At 44.2% G+C, this 27791-nt stretch overlaps 1 protein-coding gene across 1 annotated transcript in view; it reads left to right on the plus strand.

Moving 5' to 3' along the window:
• MYO5A (myosin VA) overlaps positions 1 to 27791 on the plus strand; it is a 247546-nt gene that overhangs the window by 110660 nt on the left and 109095 nt on the right. Inside the window, 8 exon segments of the mRNA XM_033920300.1 lie at positions 365 to 472; positions 3337 to 3443; positions 8380 to 8645; positions 9987 to 10068; positions 11272 to 11412; positions 11777 to 11780; positions 11783 to 11901; positions 21197 to 21280. Coding sequence (XP_033776191.1) covers positions 365 to 472; positions 3337 to 3443; positions 8380 to 8645; positions 9987 to 10068; positions 11272 to 11412; positions 11777 to 11780; positions 11783 to 11901; positions 21197 to 21280 — 911 coding nt within the window.

Consider the following 27791-nt stretch of genomic DNA (forward strand, 5'->3'; position numbering starts at 1 on the left):
GGTGGAGCTGGGCTCTGTGGATGGGCTGAGGCATGGGTGGGGCTGGGGACAGGGATGGGTTTGGGGTGGGGTCTTGTGTCCTCCTTGTTTGATTTCACAAATATGGTAACCCTACTGGTGGGGAACAGCAGGGTATTTCTGTCCAGGATTTGGCCCCTCTGACCTTCAGTCTTCCTGTCACAGAGGATCATATGCTAAGTCTGAGGGACAAATTCATGCTGCAGAGGTGCCTTAAAAAATGTAACACATGCTCTACCTTAGATAGTTTTTCAAAATTCCTACAACACTAATTTGACAGATTAAATGTTGTAGGGTTTCTTAAGGTACATGTTGATTTTTTTTTTTTTTTTGCCTTTAATTGTAGGTAACGCTGATTACTTCCACTACACAAGCCAAGGAGGCAGCCCAGTTATTGATGGGATAGATGATGCTAAAGAAATGAGAAACACGAGGCAAGCCTGCACACTGCTGGGTAACTCTTGCTACTTTCTGCTTCATCTGAAGGCGGAATGTGCCTGCTGTGTATGGATTATGAGTTTCTGCCACACCTAGATTACATAGTGGTTTCTTCTAATTGTTGTGCCTTAACTGAATAACATGGCTTTCAACTTACTGTATATGGGGAATAATAAAGGTATAGAAAATGCAGAATACCTCTAGCAGCCAAAATTTACTGTATTTTCACGCATATAACGCGCGCGTTATACATGATTTTACAAACTGTGTATAACCATGCGCGTTATATTCGTGAGCGCGTTATCCCCTTTTTTTTTACATAGTTCCCCCCCCGACGTCCGATTCCCCCCCCCCGCAGGACCGCTCCCACCCGCACCCCGAAGGACCGCTCGCGCTCGAATACGCACCCGCACCCCCACCCCGAAGGACCGCTCGCACCCTCACAGCCTCCCCACCCCCCCATCATGTAGAAGTTTCCTACCGTCGTCCTGTTGCTTCCTCTGCCGGCGGTCCTGCCCCTTCTCTTAACCCTGCGCCTACGCTGCTTCCTCTTCCGGCGGTCCCGCCCTTTCTCTGACATCAGAGAAAGGGCGGGACCGCCGGAAGAAGAAGCAGCGTAGACGCAGGGCTAAGAGAAGGGGCAGGACCGCTGGCAGAGGAAGCAGCAGGACGACGGTAGGAAACTTCTACATGATGGGGGGGTGGGGAGGCTGTGAGGGTGCGAGCGGTCCTTCGGGGTGGGGGTGCGGGTGCGTGTTTGAGCGCGAGCGGTCCTTCAGGGTGGGGGTGCGAGCGGTCCTGCGGGGGGGGTGAATCGGACGTCGGGGGGGGCATCAGGCTTTCAGGGTGGGGACAGGACTTCAAGGGGGAGAGGAGAGTCGGGGGGGGCGAAAGGAGAGTGGGCTGGCCAGAGGAGAGTCGGGGCGGGCTAAAGGAGAGTCGGGTTAGCCAGAGGAGAGTCGGGGCGGGCGAAAGGAGAGTCAGGCAGCGACGGGAGAGTCGGGGCAGCATGCGCGGTATACAGGTGTGCGCGGTAAATAAAAATTTATTTACGTAAATTACAGTTCCCCGCGCGCTATACCCGTGTGCGCGTTTTACACGGGTGCGCTGTATATGAGTGAAAATACGGTAATTGTTGCCCAGAGAGACATGGTGAAAATACTAATGGAGTTGCTTACTTTCAGCTGTACAGTCTCCCCTCTACCAAGCAGACAGGGCAAATGAGATAAGGAGACCAGATCTGAACTTAGTGCTCAAGGTGAGGTCGCACCATGGAGCGATTCAGGGACATTATAACATGTTCTAATAATTCCTAGCATCCTGCATGCTTTTTTTGGCCGCCACCGTACATTGGGCGGAAAGTTTCAGTGTATTGTCCACGATAACACCCAGATTCTTTTCTTGGGCGCTAACCCCCAAGGTGGACCCTAGCATCCAGTAACTGTGATTTGGATTATTCTTCCCAATGTGCATCAATGTTTGCCACGCTCACCTCCTAGTAATCTTAAGGCTTTGGAGAGAAAGGGAAGAATTCCCTTTCCACCCAAAAAATTGAAACTTGTGGAACTCAAAAATAGTTCCATCTAAGAATAATTTATTTTAAAAAATGTCTACACCGCCTAAACATAGGCGGTTTCAAAAAACATACATAATATAAAGACAGAACATCCTACAACTAAAATCAAGCTGTCTTAACATCTGCACTCCTGTCAAAGTGACAATGAGGAGGCACCAAGAAGGTTTGTGAGGACGTTTAAGTTCTGAGCCGTGCCCTGAGGCTTTCCCCTGTTCAATTTATTTGTTTATTGAATTGACCGACTAATTAATTAATTAATTCAAAGCACATAGAAAGTCGTTTATGTTTTGATTTATAAAGCTATGTGTTTATGTCTTATTCTTAGTTGGAATTATTTTTGATTGTGGAAGAATTCCCCTTTCCCCAGCTATGGGGACCCCAATTTGAACTTATGCCACTAATGCATCCTGTTCACAGTTCAGATACTCTTACCCATGTCCTTAAAGAGTCAGGTGAGGCAAGGTCTGCCCAGACTTCCTTTTTTAAAGTCCTGCAAGGATGTTCTGTGACTACATTGGACCCGATGTCTCCCTCCTCCGGTTCATAGACAACTCGGCGAAAGACAAAGGCGCGCGCCGACAACTGAGCGCAAGATGGAGGCGCGCGCCCCGAAGAAAATTACAGTTTTTAGGGGCTCCGACGGGGGGTTTTGTTGGGGAGCCCCCCCAGTTTACTTAATAGTGATCGTGCCGGCGTTGTGGGGGGTTTGGGGGGTTGTAACCCTCCACATTTTACTGTAAACTTCACTTTTTCCCTAAAAACAGGGAAAAAGTGAAGTTTTCAGTAAAATGTGGGGGGTTACAACCCCCCCCAGCCCCCACAATGCTCCCACAATGCGGCACAATCTCTATTAAGTAAAGTGGGGGTGTTCCCCCCCACACACCCCCATCAGAGCCGTAAAAACAGTAATTTTCTGCGGTGCGCGCCTCCACGCTGCGCTCAATTGTCTGCGCGCGCCTTTGTCCCGGTGCGCTGTTGACCTGACACCCCCTCCTCCTGCCATCTGGGTCTGCAAAAGGACGTCAGGAGCAGGGCCACCTTAGAAAATATGGCTGCAGGTCTGTGGGCTGTTAACATACTTGTATTTATCTGTCATGATGGTGGCACAGGAGAGAGGCTAAATAGGGACAATTGTGCCATTGAGCTAACATTTTGTGTCAAACTGTACCTGCTGGTGGTTAATAAAGCCCAATATAAAAAATAAATTGTGTATAAGTGCTGAGTATGATCCTTGAAATTAGTTGCAGGCTGCTGTATAGTATCTTTCTAAGTTACTTTAAGCAACTTGTTCATTCTTTTTTCAGGGATTGGAGAATCGTATCAGATGGGAATCTTTAGAATTCTAGCTTCCATTCTTCACCTGGGGAATGTGGAATTTAATTCTCGGGATTCGGACAGCTGCATAGTACCTGTAAGAAATGATTTTGCTATGTGCAATATCCCGTGGCTCTTGTTTGCCTTGTATAATCTTGACTGTGGTGTGGGTGTCCCATTCCCATAACACTTTCTTTATTGCACAAAATGATCTGGAAGACTTAAGTCACCAACTGCCTTCATTTATGGGTCAGCCCTGCTGTCAACCACAAAAGTACCATCAGAGAATGACACGGGAACAAAGTTTGTCCCTGTCCCTACGGGCTATGTTTCTGTCCCATCCCCATAGGCTCTGTCCCCAACCCCACCCCGTATCCCATCAAGTACAGAGTTGAGAGATGTTTTTAAAAAAAAAAAGGAGAGCTCAAAAGTACAGTGTTGAGCTGCCTGGGAGGAGTCTAGGATGTTTATAAAGAAGGTGGTGTGGGTTCTTGGAAAGGGGGGGGAGATTTTGGTGGGAATTTGGAGGTGTGTTTAAGGTATATCTTTGATAGAAAATTCCTGAATATATTCTTCTTGTATCGGGGAGGACTATTAAGAACCTGGGTCCTCTATGGCACTTCTTTGGGCTGTTAGGGACATTTTGGTTGGAAATTCAGATGGAACTTGTTTGAGGAGGTTAAGGATATGCTACAAGAGAAAACTTAACTGTGTTAATGGTTTACTTCCAATGTATTGTTCTGCTCATAAAAAAAGTATTGAAAATAATCAGAGAAGCAGACAGACGGGTGGTGGAAGTTGTTCCTGCTTCAGAATACCTCTGTTCATTGAGTCCTCGTTCTTTTCCTATTGCGTTTTGAATGGAAGTTAAGGGGTAAAACGTGGGTACAGGAGGCAATTCTGTAAATTGGCAACTCCAAGTAGATGCACCAATGCCAAACACCGGGTGCCAGTTCTATAAAAACATTTGAGTGCCAAGATGCCATTATAACGCAAGTTGGCACGGGCACACCTAAGTTTGGATGCAATTATTTACGCCATGTCAGAACCAAGTATAACTGGGTTTGGTTACATACAGCAAGTGATGTGCATAACGTTACACATGCCACTTGAATACACACTCATGCTCCGCCTACATATAACCCCTCCCCTGCGGGTAAATGATATATTATTTAGGCACTACCTTTATAGAATAGCATCAAATGCCACTGGCGTAACGAGGGATGGAGGCACCCTACATTACCGTACCATGCACCCCCTACTCTTCCCTGCCGCTCAAGCACCCCCACCCCCACGTATCTCTTGGAAATGTTTGCCAGCGCCTCTCCTTCTCTCTGCACCCTACCGTGTACCTCTTGTAACGTTCGCCAATGCGAGCATTATATTCCACCTCCTGCTTGCGCCAGCCTCTGCTCCCTTCTGATGTCACGTCCTGGTCCTACGACCAGGATTTGACATCAAAAAGGAGCTGAGACTAGCACGAAAGGAGGTGGAAGATGCCTTGCGCTAGCAAACATTTCAAGAGGTACACAGGGGATAGAGAGGAAGAGAGGCACCGGTGAACGTTTCCAAGAGGTACTCGGGGGGGGGGGGGGGGGAGGGAGAGGAGGAGAGGCGCTGGTGCCCCTGTCAAGCAATCTACACCCCTGTTCCCTCCCCCCCCCCCTTACTAGCCACTAGTTTATAGAATTTGCCCCATAGTGGCTGTTTAAGCATGGCCTTCACTCTCTTCAGGTAGGGCTGATGTATGTTGAGTTTAGCACTTCCAACAATCTTGAAAAGTTGGGTCCTGTGGTATAAAGTGGTACTGGCCTGAACTGAGTGACCCAAAGTTAGTCCTTACACCTAGTTTTTAGACGTTGCTCCTGTGTTGACAGAAAGGAGGAATTAATGGCTTTTCAGATCAGCTGCTATATAGAAACATAGAAATAGACAGCAGATAAGTGCCACGGCCCATCTAGTCTGCCCACCCCAATGACCCTCCCCTACCTTTCTCTGTGAATAGATCCCACGTGTCTATCCCATTTAGCCTTAAAATCAGGCATGCTGCTGGCCTCAATAACCTGAAGTGGAAGACTATTCCAGCGATCAACCACCCTTTCAGTGAAAAATAATTTCCTGGTGTCCCCGTGCAGTTTCCAGCCCCTGATTTTCCACCGATGCCCCCTTGTTGCTGCGGGACCCTTGAAAAAGAGGATATCTTCTTCCACCTCGATGCGACCCGTGAGATACTTGAATGTCTCGATCATGCCACCCCTCTCTCTGCGTTCCTCAAGTGAGTACAGCTGCAACTTATCCAGCCGTTCCTCGTACGGGAGATCCTTGAGTCCCGAGACCATCCGGGTGGCCAAATTCTGGACCGACTCCAGTCTCAGCACATCCTTACGGTAATGCGGCCTCCAGAATTGCACACAGTATTCCAGGTGGGGCCTCACCATGGATCTATACAATGACATAATGACTTCAGGCTTATGGCTGACGAAACTCCTGCGTATGCAACCTATGATTTGCCTTGCCTTGAATGAAGCTTGCTCCACTTGATTGGCAAGAATAATTTGAAAGATGAAACCAAATAGGGGAAAGGGAATATTAGCTTAATTAATGAGAATTATGATCATTACTTTAGTCACTTTGTCGCAGAGATGGTGACAGCAGTAGCCAATCATTCAGAAACAGTCCTGAATCATGTGTTTTAAGACTTCCCTATGTCTTGGGTCAGTCATCGTATCCTCCAGGACCTCCAGGATAGTTGAAAACATCTGCATTAATCAGACTTTTCCTGATCTAACATATTCAAACAATATAACAAATTGCCTTCCAGTGTTCCAGGAAAGTACATTTGAAACAAGGAATTCATTCAGCTAAATTTGACACAGAAATATTTTACTTTGCATTTTCTTCTCAGTAGAAATTGTGAAATGGTTTCAGCATGTCTTGCTTGCAAGGGACATTGGTGTTGTTAATGTATCAGTGTACCTAATAGAGAGAGAGGCAGACAGACTTGAAAAGCAAGCTCAGATTATGCAGATATTGATATATAAAATTAGTATTTTTTCATATACCACGTTCAAGTCCAAAATCTATCAGAGCAATGTACATAGATGTGGCAGGCGTTTTTAGCTGAGTTTTAACCTGAGCTAGTGGAGGGTTATATGACTTGCTGAAGGTTATAAGCTGCAGCAGTGGGATTTGTGGCTCTGGGAGAGAAGTTGAAGCAGTCAGGTGCACAGGTGGTATTCTCGTTGTTTATGTAATTTATTTTGTAATGTATTTTATTTCTTATATACCGCTAAACTCCGTTAGGATTCTAAGCGGTTTACAGAAAAAATAGACAATAGGGTGCATTAAAATTATAAGTAAAATAGGTACTTAGATATTCCCTTACTGTCCCGAAGGCTCACAATCTAACTAAAGTACCTAGAAAAATGACAATTAGTAAAGTAATGAAAAAATAAAATAGAGATAGATGAGAAAAAATAAGAAAATAAACATTCTAATAAGACTACAATGGTCTAAAGGACTTTCAAAGGTTGAAAAAGAGGGGAGATAGGAAATAGAAGCAGAAGGGAGAACCGTTGAAAATATAGAATTCTTGGGAAATTTAAATGAAATTTAAATAATAAAGTAGGAAACAAAAACCAAGCGGCAAAACAATGACTGAGATTTAAAAATAAAATATCATAAACTAAAAAAGAAAGTGAAAAAATAAAAACAAACAGTCAAGACTGAAGTCCAGCTTGAAATGACTTCACTGCTTTGGCTGCGAAACTTCTCCAGATGTCATCCGATCCTTGTCTGCAAACCGGAAGCCCCAAATCCAGTGTCTCCGGTCATCAACTCGTCTAAGATATTCACTCTCTGCGCCTGCATGTCAAATTCACTGAATCTGTCTCCTTTCAGGACAGGCACTGCTCGTTGTTTCTCCCTGACGAGAGTAAAGGCCCGGGCAGAAAAGCTCGCATCCTGAGATGAACGCATGGATGGTGTCGTTGAAAGCATTTTGGCTTTCTGGACCATGGAATGATTTTCCAAGGGCTGCTGAGCAGGGATGGTGTACATCTGTCAAAGAAGGAAGAAGTTTCTTCAGCTACAGCAGGGGTGTCAAAGTCCCTCCTCGACGGCCACAATCCAGTCGTGTTTTCAGGATTTCCACAGTGAATATGCATGAGATCTATTTGCATGCACTGCTTTCATTGTATGCTAATAGATCGCATGCATATTCATTGGGGAAATCCTGAAAACCCAACTGGATTACGGCCCTCGAGGAGGGACTTTGACAGCCATGAGCTACAGACTGGCTAACCTACTGAAGAGAGCTTTATTTTATTATTTATTATTTTATTTATCAAGTTTCAAATTATAATACAAGAATTGAACTCTTGCTCCAGAAACATAGCAGGAAACTATAATATCTTAATGAAAATATTAAACATTTATGAAGAAATAAATTCTTATTCCTTAGACCTCTATCCTGGAAAATGGTAAAACCAGAGGACATAATTTGAGGTTGAGGGGTGGTAGATTCAAGAGCAATGTTAGGAAATTCTACTATACAGAGAGGGTGGTGGATGCCTGGAATGCGCTCCCGAGAGAGGTGGTGGAGAGAAAAACAGTGACTGAGTTCAAAGAAGCGTGGGATGAACACAGAGGATCTAGAATCGGAAAATAATATTAAATATTGAACTAAGGCCAGTACTGGGCAGACTTGCATGATCTGTGTCTGTATATGGCCGTTTGGGGGAGGATGGGCTGAAGAGGGCTTCAATGGCTGGGAGGGTTTAGATGGGATGGAGTAGGTTTTAATGGAGATTTCAGCAGTTGGAACCCAAACACAGTACTGGGTAGAGCTTTGGATTCTTGCCCAGAAATAGCTAAGAAGAAAAAATTTAAAAAAATTTAAATTGAATCAAGTTGGGCAGACTGGAAGGACCATTCGGGTCTTTATTTGCCGTCATCTACTATGTTACTATGGTTCTTGTATATCTTATACACTAAGTATTACATATTACCAATTGTCTTCTGTTTTATTGCAGCCAAAGCATGAACCTCTATCCATCTTCTGTGACCTCATGGGAGTAGAATATGAAGAGATGGCACACTGGCTCTGTCACAGGAAGCTCGTCACTGCTGCTGAGACATACATCAAACCTATCTCCAAACTACAGGCTATCAATGCCAGGGATGCCCTCTCCAAGCACATCTACGCCAACCTCTTTGGCTGGATTGTACATCATGTTAACCACGCCCTGCACTCTACTGCCAAACAGCACTCATTCATTGGTGTGCTTGATATTTATGGGTAATAGTCTGCTCTTTGTACCTCCTGCTTTATGGGTAATGGTCTGCTGTTTGTACCAGGTCCTACAGAAAACCAGCATGCACTTCTAGGCGATGAACTCTACTGGGTCTGTCAGCTACTATCTCAGTATCTTGTTTTCTTCTCGTAAATTGACTGTACAGCCTAGAGACACCCCTATCGACACCATTTCCACAGCTATTGCTGTGGCTTTGAGAGGTGGATCCTTCTCCTCTGCTTCCGTGCCTATAAGAGTATGAGAAGTAAACCAGGCTCTAGAAAGAGCACTTATCCCAGCCTTCTGGTGCTCCTCAAATTAGTGGCTCCAAATAGATTTGATTTGCATGAACCATGGCAACAGTGAACCTCACTCCTAATCCGTGTCCTAAACCAGTCCTTTTCCCCTCCCCCGCCCAAGCCAGTTAGTTATGTTCTTATGTTCTAAACGGTGTACACCTGGCTGGGCCTCCGCGTGTGCGGATCGCCGGACTTGATGGACCGAAGGTCTGATCCGGAGATGGCAGTTCTTATGTTATTATTAGGATATCACTAATATATTCGTATCGTTGTTTTTTTAATGTAATTTAAAAAATAGTTCAGGTTGTATTGTTCATTGGGTCAAACGTTTTTTAGAGGAATTAAGAAGTGTTTTTTGGTTGTTTTTTTTAATGAATATGCGTGAGAGTTTGGCACAAAGTTGGAGACAGTGTATGCAAATGTCTTATGCATATTTATTAGGAGTATCCTAAAAGCCTGATTGGCTAAGGCAAGCCCAAGGACTGGTTTGAATGCAGCTCCTGGAAAAAAATGGGATAGTTACTGGGAATCAGGCCAATTAGAATAATCACATACTATTTTATGATCAATGACCCGAATTCTGTAAGTGGCACCAATTTTTTTTTTTTTTTTTTTTAGGGCACCCAAGCTCAATAAAATAAAACACTGTTCAAATGACGTTTTTAACTGAGTTTCAAGGCACCTAAAACATTGGTGCTGAATTGGCGCCTCCGTAGGCGCTTTAGGCCACCTAATGCCATGTTAGGTGGTCTAAAGCGCCTATGCGGTTCATAAGAAAGGATAGGTGTCAGAAATGTAGGCCTGGAAAACCCTGGCTTACATTTCTGGCACCTATCTTTCTTTCACAGAGTTATGATTCTCTATATGGTGCTGTCAGGTGATTGACACACAGTTGGCGGCCGCTTTTTAGGCAGCTGCTGATATTGGTGCCCTATAAAGAATCCGGGCCTACGTGCACATTCTTCTTTACTACAGTTTTTTTTTGTATTTTAAACTGAGTTTTGAGGTGATCGGTGATTCTGTAACAGCAGTATTTTGGCTTTGCAGGTTTGAGACATTTGAGATAAATAGCTTTGAACAGTTCTGTATAAACTACGCCAATGAAAAACTCCAGCAGCAGTTCAATATGGTGAGTGTGATGAGGTGCCGCGTTTCCACTTTTTCTTCCTACGGTGTTATGCAATTGCAGTCTTCGTTCACGGGAAACTTATGTAATCATTATAGACAGGAAGTGTAGTTTTAACCCCAGCTATTCTTGGAACAGAGTATCTTTTGAAATGGAGTCAGGCAAAACTGCTGGTAATAGGTTGCAAATTTTGGGTGGTCCATAGTGCAAAACGGATGGACGTGATGCATTTTTTCTCTGCCCCCGTGTCTCCCTGGTCCCCCATTCCTCTGCTCAAGTTAAAAGTTAAATATCTTAATTGGCAGGGATCCCTAAGCCTTGTTGTCAACTTCAGTTTGGCCACCTTTTTGGCATTTATTCGTTACTGAAACAGGTTTCAAATGTTGCCCTGAATGTTTTCTGCAATGTTCCATTATTGCAGATAAATGTCATAAGTCCTCCCTAATTCCACCCAAAACATGCCCCCTTGAGATTTAGACGCAGTTCAGACAAAGCATAGAAACCATCTAAAAAATGTGTTTTGAAAATGACAAATTTGGACGTTTTAATAAATAAAACATCCAAATGCTACAGTACTTTGCCATCTTTTTTGGATGTTTTTTCTCTTTTGAAAATGAGCCCCTTTGGTTCTACCAAAGGAGAGAGAAAAGTTCTAGTGTGCAGCAGTGGCGTAGTAACAGGGGAGTCCGCCCCAGGCGCCATAGTGGTGAGGGCGCAGGCACTCATCTTCCTCACCCCCCCTCCTTCCCTGCCCCCCCACTGCCGTAAGAGCACTCCGCTTCCCTTCCCCTTTACCTCTGTAATGTTCCTGGCATGAGCAGCAACTCCCAACCTGCTGTTGCCCCACATCGGCTCTTCCTCTGACATCACTTCCTGGACCCATGCCTAGGAAGTGGCATCAGAGGAAGAGCTAACGCTGACGCGACAGCAACTTGGGGGTTGCTACTTGCACCAGGAATATTACAGAAGTACAAGGGAAGGGAAGCGTTGCGTGAGCGGCAGGAGGGGGCGGGGAAGAAGCATGTGGAGGTGGGGGGTGCAGAGAAGAGGGCAGGGGAGGGGCGCCTCTTATCCTCGCTATGCCACTGGTGTGCAGTACTAGGAAAGTTCACATGCATCTTATTTAATTTGCTACTTAGAAGAAAATCTAATTAAGGTTAGCATCTCAGTCTGAATATCTAGTGATGGATAACTCTCCTCCTGCAGCATGTCTTCAAGCTGGAACAGGAGGAGTATATGAAGGAGCAAATTCCATGGACCTTGATTGACTTCTATGACAACCAACCCTGCATCAATCTTATAGAGGCCAAGATGGGTGTTCTGGATCTTCTCGACGAAGAATGTAAGGTAAAATACTGAATGCTGGCTGTTCAGAAATTCTACTTTTATCTGCATTTAGGCAATTTGTTGTGGGATTGCAGCAGTGTGCACACTTGTATTATCAGAAGTACATGTATTTTGGTTGAAAAACTACCCTCATGAAAAGGGGTGGATGTTGTGTGCAGATGTTTCTTTCTTAAGAAATTTTCAAAGCAAATGAGTGCATGGAGTTTTCCAGCTACACAGACAATATTAAAATTGTTCCAAAAGTGCATATTGCAGATTGAAATAGGACTTTGTTTGCCCCCCCCAAAAAAAACAAAACAAAACCAAAAAACAACCCAAATGCAAGTGATTAATGCTAACAAAAATGTTCAATTCTCCTATCTAGATGCCTAAGGATCAGATAATAGCTGGGCCCAGAAACTGTATAACACACACCTGAACAAATCCTCGCTTTTTGGGAAACCACGATTGTCAAACAAAGCTTTTATCATTCAGCACTTTGCTGACAAGGTAAGTTTTTAATCTTTTGCCTCCCTCCAGCTCTTGTTTTCTGGGATCCATTGTTTTTGCTTACAGGCAACATTCTGGACGGGGACCTGGGAAAGGCAAGTTTAATTCTGAACAGTAGCAAGTTCTTATGTTATCCAGATCTGCCTGAATTTTAACAATAAAAGTCCCAACAGCCCATATAGATTTTTTCTCCTCTGCTGTTCCCAAGTGGATGGACCTATGATTTTCATGAGCCATAGTCACCTAAGTCTTTACCCTAGATTTTCCTCTCTCCTACCTTGACCTAGGTGTGCTTGAATTTCACTATAGTTTCTGCTGATAAGACTATTCCAGATATCCACTACGCTCCCAGTAAAGAAGTAGTTCCTCATAATGCCACAGAGCCTTCCCTCTCTTGAGATTTTTTTTGTTTGTTTTATTGAAACCTTCTAAATATTTCATTGTTTCTGCCCTATACCTCCTTTTCACATTTTTCCCCCTGGAAGGTACATAGAACATGAGTTGCCCTACTGAGTCAGACCAAGAATCCATCTAGCTCAGCAGTCTCAAATTTGTGGCCTCCCCCCCAGGTACTGTGCTGCAGCCTGCTGTCTGAACGCGATGATCGAGTGTCAGCTCCCTTGCCATGGCCTTTTTTCCTTTCAAAGCCATGGGTGGTGGCTCCTTACATGATGTGCTCCTGCGTCGGAAGCCTTTTTCCATTCAAAGCCACTGGTGGTGGCTCCTCGCATGATGCGCACCTGCATCGGAAGCCTCTCTGATGTCAGAGAGAAGGCTTCTGAAGCAGGTGCGAGTAGCTGCCATCCATGGCTTTGAATGGAAAAAAGAACACAGCAAGGGAGCTGACACTCGATCATCGCATCCAGGGAGAGAGTTGGAAGAGAAATGCTGCTGCTGCACAGGAGAGGGGGAAGTACTGCACAGGGAAGGGGGGAGGAAAATGCTGCTGCTGCTGCACCCATTTGGGGAGAGAGAGGGAAAGAGGGAGAAGGAAGACAAGGGAGAGGAATAAGAAATGCCAAGTCCGAGGGAGGAAAAGGAAAGAATGAAAGGAGATACCAGACTATGGAGGGAGAGGGAGAGATGCCAGGGCATGGGGAGGGGGGGAAGGAGACAGATGTCAGACCAGGGGAAAGGAAGGAATGAGGGAGGGAGAGGAAGGAAGGAGAGAAATGTCAGACTGTAGAAATAGGGAGGGAAGGTGAGAGAGATAGGAAGGGAAGGTAAGACATGGAAAAGTAAATGGATAGACGGATGCAAGGCAGAAAGTGAAGACGGAGAGAAAAACAGTCAAAGGACAAAAAGGCCCAGGAAACATAGTAAAAAGCACAGAAAAATGAAGTCACCAGACAACAAAGGTAGGGAAAATGATTTTATTTTCAATATAGTGGTTGAAATGTGTCAGTTCTGAGAAAGGAAAGATGTTAAACTTTAACTGTGAGGGCCGCAAAAAAAATAGGGTACTTGGAGGGCCGCAGAAAAAATAGTTAATGTCTTATTAAAGAAATGACAATTTTGCATGAGGTAAAACTCTTTATAATTTATAAATCTATCCTTTAACAGTTAAAGGAAAGATTTATAAACTATAAAGAGTTTTACCTCATGCAAAATTGTCATTTCATTAATAAGACAACTATTTTTTCTGAGGCCCTCCAAGTATCTACAAATCCAGAATGTGGCCCTGCAAAGGGTTTGAGTTTGAGACCACTGATCTAGCCTGTTATCCTGTTTCCAACAGTGGCCAGTCCAGGTCACAAGTACAAAAACCGACAAGATTCCATGTTAGTGATCCCACCACGGGTAAGCAGTGGCTTTTCCTAAGACTGCCTTAAAAATGGTTTATGTGCTTTTCCAAAGAACAAAAAAGCAACGCACAATTCCCATGGAAATGTAAATCACAGAAATCAAGTGGGAAAGACGAGATGTCTCCAAACAAGCCTTCAAACCTTGCTAAAGACAGATAAGCCATTTTGAAAATCTGTCGCTAAAATGTGTGCAGATTAAACCATCGGAAAACAGTTTAGCGATGGCGTTAAAGTTTTTTGAGAATCTAGACCTCAGTCTTTTAATAAGAGCAGGAATACAATTCTATAATTCATGACTCAACGCTGCAAGCGATTCGGTACGGCTAAACTGAATCTTCTTCAGGAGTCTCAGATCACTTGCTTGCAGGAAAATGTACTGCTGTTGTGTAAGTCTGTTTTGAAAGAAAAACATAAACTTCACAGAGACTCGATAAACAAAAAAAGGTTGAAGGTGATTGTAGCTACTGGCTTCAACAAATGCTGTCAAACTGCTTTTCCTCCAGGAATTTGTCCAACAATTCTCTCTGCAGATGGGCTGTGTACCATTTTTTGGTAGCTCTCTGAAGTTCTTTTTTCAGTGTCCTCAGAAAGGTGAGACTTCCAGATCTCAGCATATTAAGAACATAAGAACATAACATATTACTACAGCAGGAAAAAGAAACCTTGCAGAGAAATTTAGACAATATTTTTCTAGGCATTTAAACTAGAAGGTGGGGGTGGTGTATGTATGAAGGACAATTATAGAGACCACCCCCGGCAAAAGAAAAGATGTGATAGTAGTAAAGGCTGCAACATAAGCAATATCAGCAACTCATTTCTTAGTATTGCAACGGAAAGTGAAACGACACAAAAATCCATACGAAAAAGGAGATTATCGCTGAAAAATAGCTGGAAAGCGATGACCACAAATGCTCGCAGTCTAAGCAACAAAGTTCATGATCTGCAAGCCCTGATATTAGAGGCAGATCTAGATATTGTTGCTATCACAGAGACATGGTTCAGTGAATCACATGGATGGGATGCAAACATACCGGGATATAATCTTTTTAGGAAGGACAGAGATGGTCATAAAGGTGGAGGAGTAGCTCTCTATGTAAAGATCAATATCCAAGCGACCGAAATGCAAGGGACCTGGGGAGAGGAAGAAGCGATATGGATTGCTCTGAAAAGAGAAGATGGAACTTCTATCTACGTGGGTGTAGTCTACAGACCTCCGACTCAATCACAGCAAATTGATAAGGTTCTGATTGTGGATATCCAAAAGTTTGGAAGGAAAGAGGAGGTTCTGCTGTTGGGAGATTTCAACCTGCCGGATGCGGACTGGAATGTTCCGTCTGCGGAATCGGAAAGAAGTAGGGAGATTGTGGATGCCTTTCAAGAGGCTCTGCTCAGACAAATGGTGACGGAACCCACAAGGGAAAAAGCGATATTGGATCTGGTCCTCACAAATGGAGAGAGTATATCTAATGTTCGAGTGGGTGCTCACCTGGGTAGTAGCGATCATCAAACGGTTTGGTTTGATATAACGGCTAAAGTGGAGAGCGGCCGCACGATACTTAAAGTCCTAGATTTCAAACGTACGGACTTTAATGCAATGGGAAAGTACCTGAAGAAAGAGCTGTTAGGATGGGAGGACATAAGAGAAGTGGAAAGACAGTGGTCTAAGCTGAAAGGAGCAATAAAAATGGCTACGGACCTTTATGTGAAGAAAATCAATAAAAACAAGAGAAAAAGGAAGCCGATATGGTTCTCCAACCTAGTGGCTGAGAAAATAAAGGCGAAAGAGTTGGCGTTCATGAAATATAAAAAAACCCAAGAAGAGGAGAGCAGAAAGGACTACAGGGTGAAACTGAAAGAAGCCAAGAGAGAGATACGTTTGGCGAAGGCACAGGTGGAAGAACAAACGGCTAAAAATGTAAAAAAGGGAGATAAAAATTTTTTCAGATATATTAGTGAAAGGAGGAAGATAAAAAATGGAATTGCTAGGCTAAAAGATGCTGGGAACAAATATGTGGAGAGTGATGAGGAGAAAGCAAATGTGCTAAACAAATACTTCTGTTCTGTGTTCACAGAAGAAAATCCTGGAGAAGGACCGAGACTGTCTGGCAAAGTTACACGAGAAAATGGAGTAGATTCTGCGCCGTTCACGGAGGAGGGTGTTTATGAGCAACTTGAAAAACTGAAGGTGGACAAAGCGATGGGACCAGACGGGATCCATCCCAGGATACTAAGGGAGCTCAGAGAGGTTCTGGCGAGTCCTATTAAAGACTTGTTCAACAAATCTCTGGAGACGGGAGTGATTCCTGGGGATTGGAGGAGAGCGGATGTGGTCCTTATTCATAAAAGTGGTCACAGGGATGAAGCAGGAAACTACAGGCCGGTGAGCCTCACTTCAGTTGTTGGAAAAATAATGGAAGTGTTACTGAAAGAAAGGATAGTGTATTTCCTTGAATCTAATGGGTTACAGGATCTGAGGCAACATGGCTTTACAAAAGGTAAATCGTGCCAAACGAACCTGATTGGATTTTTTGATTGGGTGACCAGAGAGCTGGATCGAGGACATATGCTAGATGTAATTTACTTGGATTTCAGCAAAGCCTTTGAAACAGTTCCTCATAGGAGGCTGTTGAACAAACTTGAAGGGCTGAAGTTAGGACCCAAAGTGGTGAACTGGGTCAGAAACTGGCTGTCGGACAGAAGCCAGAGGGTGGTGGTTAATGGAAGTCGCTCGAAGGAAGGAAAGGTGACTAGTGGAGTCCCTCAGGGTTCGGTGCTGGGGCCAATCCTGTTCAATTATGTATGTAAGTGACATTGCTGAAGGGTTAGAAGGAAAGTGTGCCTTTTTGCAGATGATACCAAGATTTGTACAGAGTAGACACCGAAGAGGGAGTGGAGATATGAAAAAGGATCTGCAAAGTTAGAGGAATGGTCTAATGCCTGGCAACTAAAATTCAATGCAAAGAAATGCAGAGTAATGCAATTGGGGATTAATAATAGGAAGGAACCGTATATGCTGGGAGGAGAGAAGCTGATATGCACGGACGGGAGAGAGGGACCTTGGGATGATAGTGTCCGAAGATCTAAAGGCGAAAAAAACAGTGTGACAAGGCAGTGGCTGCTGCAGAAGGATTCTGGGCTGTATAAAGAGAGGCGTAGTCAGTAGAAGGAAGAAGGTGTTGATGCCCCTGTACAGGTCATTGGTGAGGCCCCACTTGGAGTATTGTGTTCAGTTTTGGAGACCGTATCTGGCGAAAGACGTAAGAAGACTTGAGGCGGTCCAGAGGAGGGCGACAAAAATGATAGGATGGCTTGCGCCAGAAGACGTATATGAGGAGAGACTGGAAGCCCTGAACATGTATACCCTAGAGGAAAAGAGAGACAGGGGAGATATGATTCAGACGTTCAAATACTTAAAGAGTATTAACCGTAGAACAAAATCTTTTCCAGAGAAAGGAAAATGGTAAACCAGAGGACATAATTTGAGGTTGAGGGGTGGTAGATTCAGGGGCAATGTTAGGAAAATTCTACTTTACGGAGAGGGTGTTGGATGCCTGGAATGCGCTCCCGAGAGAGGTGGTGGAGAGTAAAACTGTGACTGAGTTCAAAGTAGCGTGGGATGAAACAGAAGATTATAGAATCAGAAAATAATATTAAATATTGAACTAGGCCAGTTACTGGGCAGACTTGTACGGTCTGTGTCTGTGTATGGCCGTTTGGTGGACGATGGGCAGGGGAGGGCTTCAATGGCTGGGAGGGTGTAGATAGGCTGGAGTAAGTCTTAACAGAGATTTCGGCAGTTGGAACCCAAGCATAGTACCGGGTAAAGCCTTTGGATTCTTGCCCAGAAATAGCTAAGAAGAAGAAAAAAAAAAAAAAATTTAAATTGAAATCAGGTTGGGCAGACTGGATGGACCATTCGGGTCTTTATCTGCCGTCATCTACTATGTTACTATGTATAAGAAAAGCCTTCACCAGATCAGACCGAGGTCCATCCAGTCCGGTGATCCGCATACGCGGCGGCCCATTTAGGTACTCCTGATTGGAGACCCAGATATACCGTAGCCCTCAATATGATTTGCAAGAAGGTGTGCATCCAACTTGCGCTTGAATCCCAGAACAGTAATCTCTGTCACAACATCCTCCGGGAGAGCATTCCAAACTCCCAGCACACGCTGTGTGAAAAAGAACTTCCTGACATTCGTCCTGAACCTGCTACCACTCAGTTTCAGTCTGTGACCTCTTGTCCGTGTCACCTCCGAAAAAGTTAGTAATGCTTCTTCTTGATCTATCTTATCAAATCCCTTTATTAATTTAAAAGTCTCTATTAAATCCCTTCTCAGTCTTCTCTGCTCGAGGGTAAACAGTCCCAATTTCCTAAGGCGCTCTTTGTAGCTCAAATTCTCCAATCCCTTGACAAGTTTTCGTGGCTCGCCTCTGTACCCTCTCCAGCAGAATTATATCTTTCTTGAGGTATGGAGACCAGTGTTGGACACAGTATTCCATTGCTCTATAAAGTGGCATTATTACATCTTCCGATCTACTCGTGATCCCCTTCTTAATCATGCCCAACATCCGGTTAGCTTTCTTTGCCGCTGCCGCACATTGTGCCGAAGGCTTTAGGGTTCTGTCAATCAGTACCCCAAATCTCTTTCCTGTTCGCATTTTGCTAATGTCGCCCCCCAACATCTTTATACTCGTGTTCTTTGTTTTTTTTTTCCTAGATGCATCACCTTGCATTTGTTTATGTTAAAATTCATCTGCCACTTTGTTGCCATGCTTCAGCTTGTTCAGATCCTTCTGGAGTTCCTCGCAGTCCCTTTGAGAGTCAACCGCCCGACATAGTTTTGTATCGTCTGCAAACTTTATTATATTGCAAGTTGTTTCCTCTTCCAGATCGTTTATAAAAATATTGAACAAGATGGGCCCAAGAACCGAGCCAGTTGGGGTCGCACCAGTGATCTATTGGAAGGGCAAAGCGATGCACTCAAGTATTCTATTTGCTTTTTCCTGTGCTTTAAGTAGCCTTTTTTAAAAAGTTTTGACAATCATGATGGCTTCACAGAGGACAGTTTTCAAATGGGTCTAGGCAAATAACTATGGAATTAGCTGCTTACATTGAAAAATACTTTTATTGATTGATGGAGTCTGGAGTTGGCTATACCTGTGTACTTTGTAGCTAGACAGCTTGTAAAAATTCCCTTCCAAGGGGGCAATAATCGAGTCTTAATGCAGGTAATGCACATTATACCTATAAACAGTATGAAAGAGAGTATGAAAATTGTCCCCTATCCCACCCTAATATTTCTGAAACATGTCTTCTGGATGGTAGTGCAGTACTTTTAGATATGCCAAAACTAGGGTTACCAGATTTTCTGGAACTAAAATCAGGACCCATGACCCACCCCCAATTCTGCCCGATTCACGCCCTGTTCTGCACCCCCAGCCCCGCCCCGTCAACCTGTTCATTTGTCAGGAAGGCATCTGCGCATGTGCTGGTGTGATGCGATGATGTCACTGCATGACATCACTGCATTGAATCCGCCTCATGTGCAGATGCTGTCCCGACCTTGCTACTAGCTAGAAGCTTTTCAATACCTGGACAAAGTGCCTGGTTTTGAAAAGTCATTCCGGATGCCCGGACAATATCCTCTAAAAATGAGGAACATGTCCCGTGGAAATCCGGGACGTCTTGGTAACCCCTACCAAAAACGCAGGCCCGTATAGGACTTGTTGGGAGGGGGGGCCACAGAGGCCAGCTGGCAGGCTGCGTTTTATTCATCTTCAGGCAGACTTGTGGTCTATGACATGGGGCTCAGTGCAAAAAGTACCCTTGTTTTGCTCCCCCTTAATGCCGTTCCTGCAAAAAGAGGGCAGTGTTGGTGGCAGCAGTTGGCATAGTGAGGGGGGTACGGAGGGGGAAGACCGCCCCAAGGTGCTGGTACCTCTCCTCCTTATCACCCACTCACCTCTTCAACCTTGTGCGACCAGGAAGTGTCATCAGAGGGAGACCTGAGGCTGATGTGAGCAGCAGATTGGAGACGTTATTCACTGCCGGCAAAGATTCTTTGAAGAGGTATGTGGGGCCTGGGCGTGGCAGGGAAGAGTGCAGGGGGTATGTGAAATGGCAATGCCAGGTGCCTTCTTCCCTTGCTAGGCCAGTGGGTGGCAGCATAGGAAGGTGTGCATGATGGCTTCATCTTGAAATTCCTGCTGCTTCAGTGCAAGAGCACATAAGAACAGCCTTAACTGGGTCAGACCAATGGTCCATCAAGCCCAGTAGCCCGTTCTCACGGTGGCCAATCCAGGTCACTAGTACCTGGCCAAAACCCAAGGAGTAGCAATATTCCATGCTACAGATCCAGGGCAAGCAGTGGCTTCCCCCATGTCTTTCTCAATAACAGACAATGGACTTTTCCTCCAGGAATTTGTACAAACCTTTCTTAAAACCAGCTTCACTATCCGCTCTTACCACAACCTCTGGCAACGTGTTCCAGAGCTTAACTATTCCTGAGTGAAAAAAATATTTCCTCCTATTGGTTTTAAAAATATTTCCCTGTAACTTCATTGAGTGTCCCCTAGTCTTTGTAATTTTTGACGGAGTGAAAAATTGATCCACTTGTACCCGTTCTACTCCACTCAGGATTTTGTAGACATAAGGTACAGGGTGGGCCATGGAAAAGTAGCCCATCTCTAATACTGGCACAGGTTCATGAACTGTTTACAGAGGAGCGAACTGTGAGCAAGGGGTTCTGGCCACCACTTTTCCGGGACTTGTCCACATGCGATTTTTTTTTTACCCGTGGGGCAATTTAAAGCAGAAAGTGTACATCAACAATTCACATAACCTTGGATGAATGTGAGGAAAACATCACGAACACTATCCACAGCGTCAATGTTGAAGAGGTGCAAAAAGTACCGGCCAACATGATACGACATGCCCAAAGGTGCATAGATGTGAATGGGGACCACTTTCATCATCTGTTGTAACTCGTGAGTAAGTGAATAAAAGCAATCCACTTGCTCGTTCATCCTGTCATACTATTGCCGGAGGCGGGCTACTTTTTCGTAGCCCACCCTGTAGAAGTGGTGTGTGCACCAGTCTGAATTTTCAGTGGGAGATTCTGTGAGAAATTTCTCCCCTCCCCCCCCCCCAATTCCAAGTTGAAAGCCAGAGATTGTAATATTTCCTGTGTGCTTGTTATCTCTTTAGATTTGGTACAGGCTTCTCACTGTTTGCATCCTATTAGGCCTCTGCAAGCGCACCAGCTACTGGAGTGGCCTGGCCAAAATTGTGACTCTCTGACCTCTCAGCTTCCACAGAGACTGCTGACCTTCTCTGTTTCATTTCCATTTCTTTTTAAAGGTTTTGCATACACTGACCTTTAATAGACCCAGTTTCAGAACTGATAAATGCATTTACCGTCTCAGAGTGAAATCCCTGCTTGGGAAAAAAAAAAAGTAAAACCAGCTTTCAAATATTTCTGTTTCAGGTGGAGTATCAGTGTGAGGGCTTTCTGGAAAAGAACAAAGATACAGTGTTTGAAGAGCAAATCAAAGTGCTAAAAGCGAGCAAGGTCAGTAATATTAGTTTTTTGGGTTTTTTTTTTTTTTTTTTTTAATCCTGTATTGAAGTACTGAGCCCAAGTTCAGCCCAAAGGAGAAAACTGTATCTCCCCAAAGCCAAAGGCCTTATCACAGCAGTAGTCATACGACCGTCACCGGACGTATAGAAGTGGAAGATAACATCTTCCTTCTTAGAGGCCCCTCAACCACAAGAGGGCACCCGCTCAAACTCAGGGGCGGAAAATTTCACGGCAACACCAGGAAGTATTTCTTCACGGAGCGAGTGATTGATCGGTGGAACGGGCTTCCAGTGCAGGTGATCGAGGCCAGCAGTGTGCCAGATTTTAAGAATAAATGGGACGCCCATGTGGGATCCCTAAGAGGGTCAGGGCAAAACACTAGCTAATCTTAAGGGGAGGGTCTATAGTGGGCAGACTTGATGGGCCTTGGCCCTTTTCTGCCGTCATCTTTCTATGTTTCTATGTTTCTAAGCGTAAGATCACGCAAGCAGAACAGTCACTAGCTAGCACTGGGCAAGCTGTCAGAGAGCCTAAGCAAGTCTGTGTTTGGCCACTAGGCCTTATCCGGTCAGCTGCTGAATATTGGCTTGGCTGGCTAACCTTGACCTGGATATTCAGTGCTGATGGCTAGATATGGCCCCCAACATTGAATATCCAGGATCGCTGTGGACCGTGGGAGGTAGCCGGACTGCTTTCCATGATCTCAATGTTGGGCCCAATGTTTATAGAATAGGGGCATAGAACAGTTATGCATTATTAGTGCCAGTTAGTGTTAAGGCCAATAATTTATACATGTAAATAGAAACATGATGGCAGATAAAGCCAAATGGCCCATCCAGTATACCCATCCGCAGCATCCACTATCTCCTCCTCTCCCTAAGAGATCCCACGCTTTCTTGAATTCAGACACAGTCTTTCTCTCCACCACCTCTACTGGGAGACTATTCCACACATCTAAAGCCCTTTCTGTAAAAAGTATTTCCTTAGGCTCAGGAGTAATCTGAAGCCTATCACCTATGCCCTCTCATTGCAGAGCTTCCTTTCAAATGAAAGAGACTCGTCTCATGTCCAGTTACGCCATGTAGGTATTTAAATGCCTCTATCCTATCTCCACTCTCCCACCTTTCCTCCAGAGTATACAGATTGAGATCTTTAAGTTTGTCCCCCATACGCCTTATGACTAATACCACACCCCATTTTAGTAAGCTTCCTCTGGACCAACTCCATCCTGTTTTTATCTTTTTGAAGGTGCGGCCTCCAGAATTGTACACAATATTCTAAATAAGGTCTCACCAGAGTCTTATATAGGGGTATCAATAACTCCTTTTTCCTACTGGCTATACCTCTTCCTATGCACCTTAGCAACCTTCTAGCTTTTGCCGTCACCTTTTCAACCTGTTTGGCCACCTTAAGATCATCACATACAATCATACCCAAGTCCTGCTCTTCTGTTGTGCACATAAGTTCTTCACCCTCTACTGTAACGTTCCCTCAAGTTTTTACAGCCCAAATACATGACCTTGCATTTCTTAGCATTAAATTTTAGCTGCCAAATTTCAGACCATTCTTCAAGCTTCGCTAGGTCTTTCTTCATGTTGTGCACAACATCCAGAATGTCTACTTTATTACAGATTTTGGTATCATCTACATAGAGGCAAATCTTACCTGACAGCCCTTCAGCAATAAAAATGTTAAAAAGAACAAGCCCAAGAACAGAACCTTGAGGCACACCACTGGTAACATCCCTTTCCTCAGAGCGATCTCCATTAACCACTACCCTCTGTTATCTTCCACTCAACCAGTTCTTGACCCAGCCCATCACTTTGGGACTCATCCTGAGGTCACTTAGTTTATTTATTAGACATCTGTGTGGAACACTGTCAAAGGCTTTACTAAAATCTAAATTCACCACATCTAGCGCACCCCCTCTCCCCAATTCTCTGGACACCCAGTCCAAGACGCATACCCAACTGTGTGCCTATCTCTAGGTGCCATTTATAGAATCATGATTAGAAGAGATATTAGTCCAGGAAAGGGATAATTTATCCTGCTGAATATTGGGATAAATGGAACTTTCAAGTGTGGCCAAAGCTGAATATTTATATTGAGGGTTGGTTCCAGTGTTTAACTGCTAAAGATAAGAGCCTTACTCTAAATGAGAGGGGTCAAAATAACTTAGAACTGCAAAATGAGACCTGCTCTCTATTCTCCAGACACGTATAAGGTTTCGGGCTGACCGAACCCCTTGTATAAAATGTACAAGTGTTGCATACAGGGTGTTAAATCATTAAGTGGGAACTCGTGTAAAAGATTGTATCCGAGTTTACTAGGGTTCAATACCGCCAAGTGAACAAACGTGCCTAGCAGACATTACCCACTCACATCATTTTAAAACACTCTGTGATTGAACTGAGAACTTAGTCATCAGAGGGAGGCTGTCATCAGAGGAAGGCTAAAGATTGGAAAAATAATTTATCTGTGGTTTGTTGGGGTTTTTTTATTGTTGTTGTTGTTATGCTGTTCATTATGAGGAAGAAGATAATTAACAGAGAAGGACATCTTCCTCCCTATTTCCAGAAGAGTTAAATCAGGAGCACTTTGCTTTATCTGTGGTAGAACTCCTGGCTTCTTTCCTTCAACCCCATTGAGAGGTCTATACTCTCTGAACAGGTTCTCTGATATGCCTGAATGCGGCCTTTGAAAAGCAGGTAGAAACTGAGGGCTCCTTGTACTAAGCTGTGCTAGCGGATTTAGCGCATGCTAGACGCTAACGCCAGCATTGAGCTGGCGTTAGTTCTTGGCGCATAGCGCGGGGTTAGCACGCGCAGCAATGCAGCGTGCGCTAAAAACGCTAGCGCACCTTAGTAAAAGGAGCCCTGAGTGTCCAGAAGCAACTGTACAAATAGTATTGAAAGTACTAATTCTTTTCTAGGCTAGTTTTTCCAGTAAGGGTTAGAATCCACAGCTCTAATAAATATTGACACCTGTAAAAAGCACATAGGCCTAGACTATATATAGTGCTGGTTTTAATTGGTTTGATTGCCTTTAATCGATGTGATAATGGATTGTGTTGTTTAAAAGCAATTAAAATACCATTTTAAAAAAAGATGGTGCCTCTACAAACAGTGCTGGAACCGCGACTACGGAGGTGCCTACTGGCGCCTAAAGGTAAAACAGGTGTGGTTAATGCTGGAAGTACTCTTAGGCATCAGTAGGCACCTCTGTAGTCACGATTCTTGTCACAGATAGGCGCCGTAATCGTAGGCCTTGAAAACTCTGGCCCATGTTTCCGGCGCCTATCTGTGACGTTACTGCGGTTCTATAAATGGTGCCATCATGTGATTGACGCATCACACACTAATCAAGGCGCAGTTTATGGAATCCAGGCCATAGTACCTTAAGATTTACCGTTATAGTTTGAAATGCCCCTGAAATGCTAGGCTTGCCATACCCGTTGTTTCAGTAACTGGGTCCATTGCTTTCCCACCTGACCTCATTTTCCTTTTTTCTTTTCATGGGTCAATTTAAAATGTCTTCCAGCGGAAGGTAAATGTAAAGTTGTACAACCCTTTTTATTAACCAAGCATCTCTTAACTCTGCATCCCTGTGGTTTGAAAGGCTGCCAGGTTTCACAGCCCAGGGGCACCTCGCCCGTCTTGAAAGCGCATGGCACGCTTGCTTCCATGACAGACTTGCTTAATTTGCAGCTTGAGCCACCAGGTTTCTGTAACTCCACAAGAAAGAACTGCTTCAGGGCCTGGGTTCTCGCCAAATGCTTGCTTACGAAATGTGTGGTAACAGCTAAAGGAATGTTACTGACAGAAAGAAACCACTTTCACTTGGCACTATCATCTCTCTTATTGGATAACCCAGCTTTAATATCTGATGCTACCTGGTTTGCAGGCCTTCTGCATGTCCTTTTCTTCTATATGTAGAACAGACTTTGTACATTTATTTCAATGAAAAGTAGATCAGATGATGGAGCTAGTGATGACCTTTCATTATGGCACAGGTGAGCTTATCCTGGGTCTCTCTTAGTGGTTGATGTGGTAAAGTGGCAACATTTAAAGAAAATGGGAGAGGAAATTCAGTATTTAAAGTATGACTGGAAGCAAGTGGCTTTATTGGAGGAGGCATGCCAGAGCTGCTGGCATTGACAATTGCGTGGGCTATAGTGTCATTTGTTTGGAAATGATGTCTAACTTTGACTTGAGTTTGGGAAAGACCAGGATTCTGCTTCAAAATCTACTAAGCATATGTCTTCAGGAACTTTCTCAATGGTTTTAAAAAAGCTGAATGAAAATTTAATCTTGAGAAAACGCACTATGGGCCAAATTCTATAAATGGCGCTGGAAAAGCCTGTACTATTTTATGATGGGTTTCACTTTTCTTCAGATGGCAGGGATTAGCTGGATCTCATATCATGCGACCAGGCTATTTTTCTTCTATTGAATCCACATTAGTGTACTTTTTACACAACATCAATCTGGACCCCTGAGGAAGGTGTGCCCGCTGAAACATGGACCGTGGTGGGTCCTGTCTCACCATAACTTATGTGGATTTTTTTACCTTTATAATTTTTGGACTCAAGAACATCATCTGCCACAGTCTCTTTTGTTTTCTTTTTTTGGACTCTTTCTACTATGGAGCAACTGGGTTGACCCTTTCTTTTGTTGTCGATTGGTGCTCAAAGTTAGGCACCGTTTATAGGCTCTCAGCGCCAGGATCTGTGCCTAACTTTAAATGTGAATATTTACCTTCTAAACCCTGGTGTAAATCCTCATGCCTAAATTAGGTGCAGATCCCCCTTATTCTAGAATTGTGCATATTAATTGCAGGCACTCCCTTGATTTTCCCATGACCCTCTCATGGCCACACCACCTTTTTGGAATTTTTTTCCCCCTTTTTGGAACCACACAAAAAATTTACATGGAAATCCTGGCCCTTAAAATGCACGTGTAAATTGTATTTAACGCCAATTAACACTGATAATTGATTAGCACTCAGTTATTGGCGCTAATTGGCTTATCATTCAGTTAAATTGTGTACTGTACACCCAGATTTCCACGCATAACCCCCATTTACTAAGCTATGGTAGAGGTTTCTACCACGGCCCAGAATGCTAACTGCTGATAGGAATTCTATGAGTGTCAGAGCATTTAGCGCTCCAGGCCACGGTAGAAACCTCTTCCACGGCTTAGTAAAAGACAGCCACAATTTAGCGCCATTTATAGGATTAGACCATGTATTTTCCAAGTTTCAAGACAAAATAGGGCCCTTTTTTGTCCCTGCTATTCATGGCATTTCTTTAATTGAAAGTGATAATTAAAAACCTAGGAGTGTAACTGGATAAAGATATAAGGGCTAGACTCACTAAACCTTCTCGGCTCAGCCCTAAGGAAGTCTCTGATTGGCTCAGGCACCTCAGGCCCCTCCCAAGGGAGGAGCCCAAGGTGCCTGAGCCAATTAGGGCCTTAGGCTCCTCCCCATGCATCACATGATGCACTGGGACGGGGCCTAAGGCCCGCATTCGCATCAGCAGGGCAGAGGAGAAGGAGCAGGAGTACTTTGCGGTACCTCCTGCTCCCATCACTGGAGGCCTACGGAGCAGGAGGGACTGAGCATCCCTCCTGCTCCTGCTAATTTTCTTTCTGTTAGCTGTGTGCAGCTTGGAAAGCTTTTCGTCGAGCAGCTTGGATAGGTGGCAGACGAAGACCTGCATGCCATCGTTGTGCTGGGGTGGGTGGCCGGAGATTGGGCTTGAGGCCGCCACGTTGGGAGTTTTTGCGGGCTTATCTTTTGCAGGCCGCGTTGTCTTTATCAGCATGCCTGCCGAAATGCGCCGCACTGGACTCCGACAGAGCTCCCGATGAAATCCGGGAAGGTAAGAATTGTTCAGACACGTTAGATGAGCTGACAGGCGCGATTTAGGGGTATTATTTAAGGAGTAGAGCGGAGCTCGAGCAGGAGACGTCCAGTCAGCACACTGCCATCACGTGACCCCCAGCCTATTACTTTCAACTGGCCTTTTTGCATTGATAGGACTTGAATTCAGTACTTCAACCTGCATTATTTTATGTTTCATTTTATTTTTATTCTGCTTATTTTATCTTTATCTTTTTTTCTATTGAGGAATGTAGTAAAATTTTTATATGATAGATGTATGATATTTAGTTTGTTTTTTGTTTTGCCTTTCCTATTTTTAAATGGAGTTCTGTTTATTAGTTTAACTGGATTATGTGGTTAACTGCTTTGATCCTATTTGGCAAATTGAGCAGTAAATAAAGATTTTTAATAAACATAAACATCTTACCTGCTAAGTGTTTTTATTTTTTTAACTGAGTTTTAGGTAACCTGCTTTCTGGAGGGAGACCTTGTCTTTAGGCTTTGGTTCTTAAGCCATAGACCAGCATCACATGTGTTGCTAATTCCAGGTTGAAGCAGGATTATGAATGCCACAAGCACCTCTCAAGCACCCTCTCAAATAAACAGAAAACAAAAT

Source organism: Geotrypetes seraphini, chromosome 14, assembly GCF_902459505.1.
Source record: "Geotrypetes seraphini chromosome 14, aGeoSer1.1, whole genome shotgun sequence".
Classification (NCBI taxonomy): Eukaryota; Metazoa; Chordata; class Amphibia; order Gymnophiona; family Dermophiidae; genus Geotrypetes; species Geotrypetes seraphini.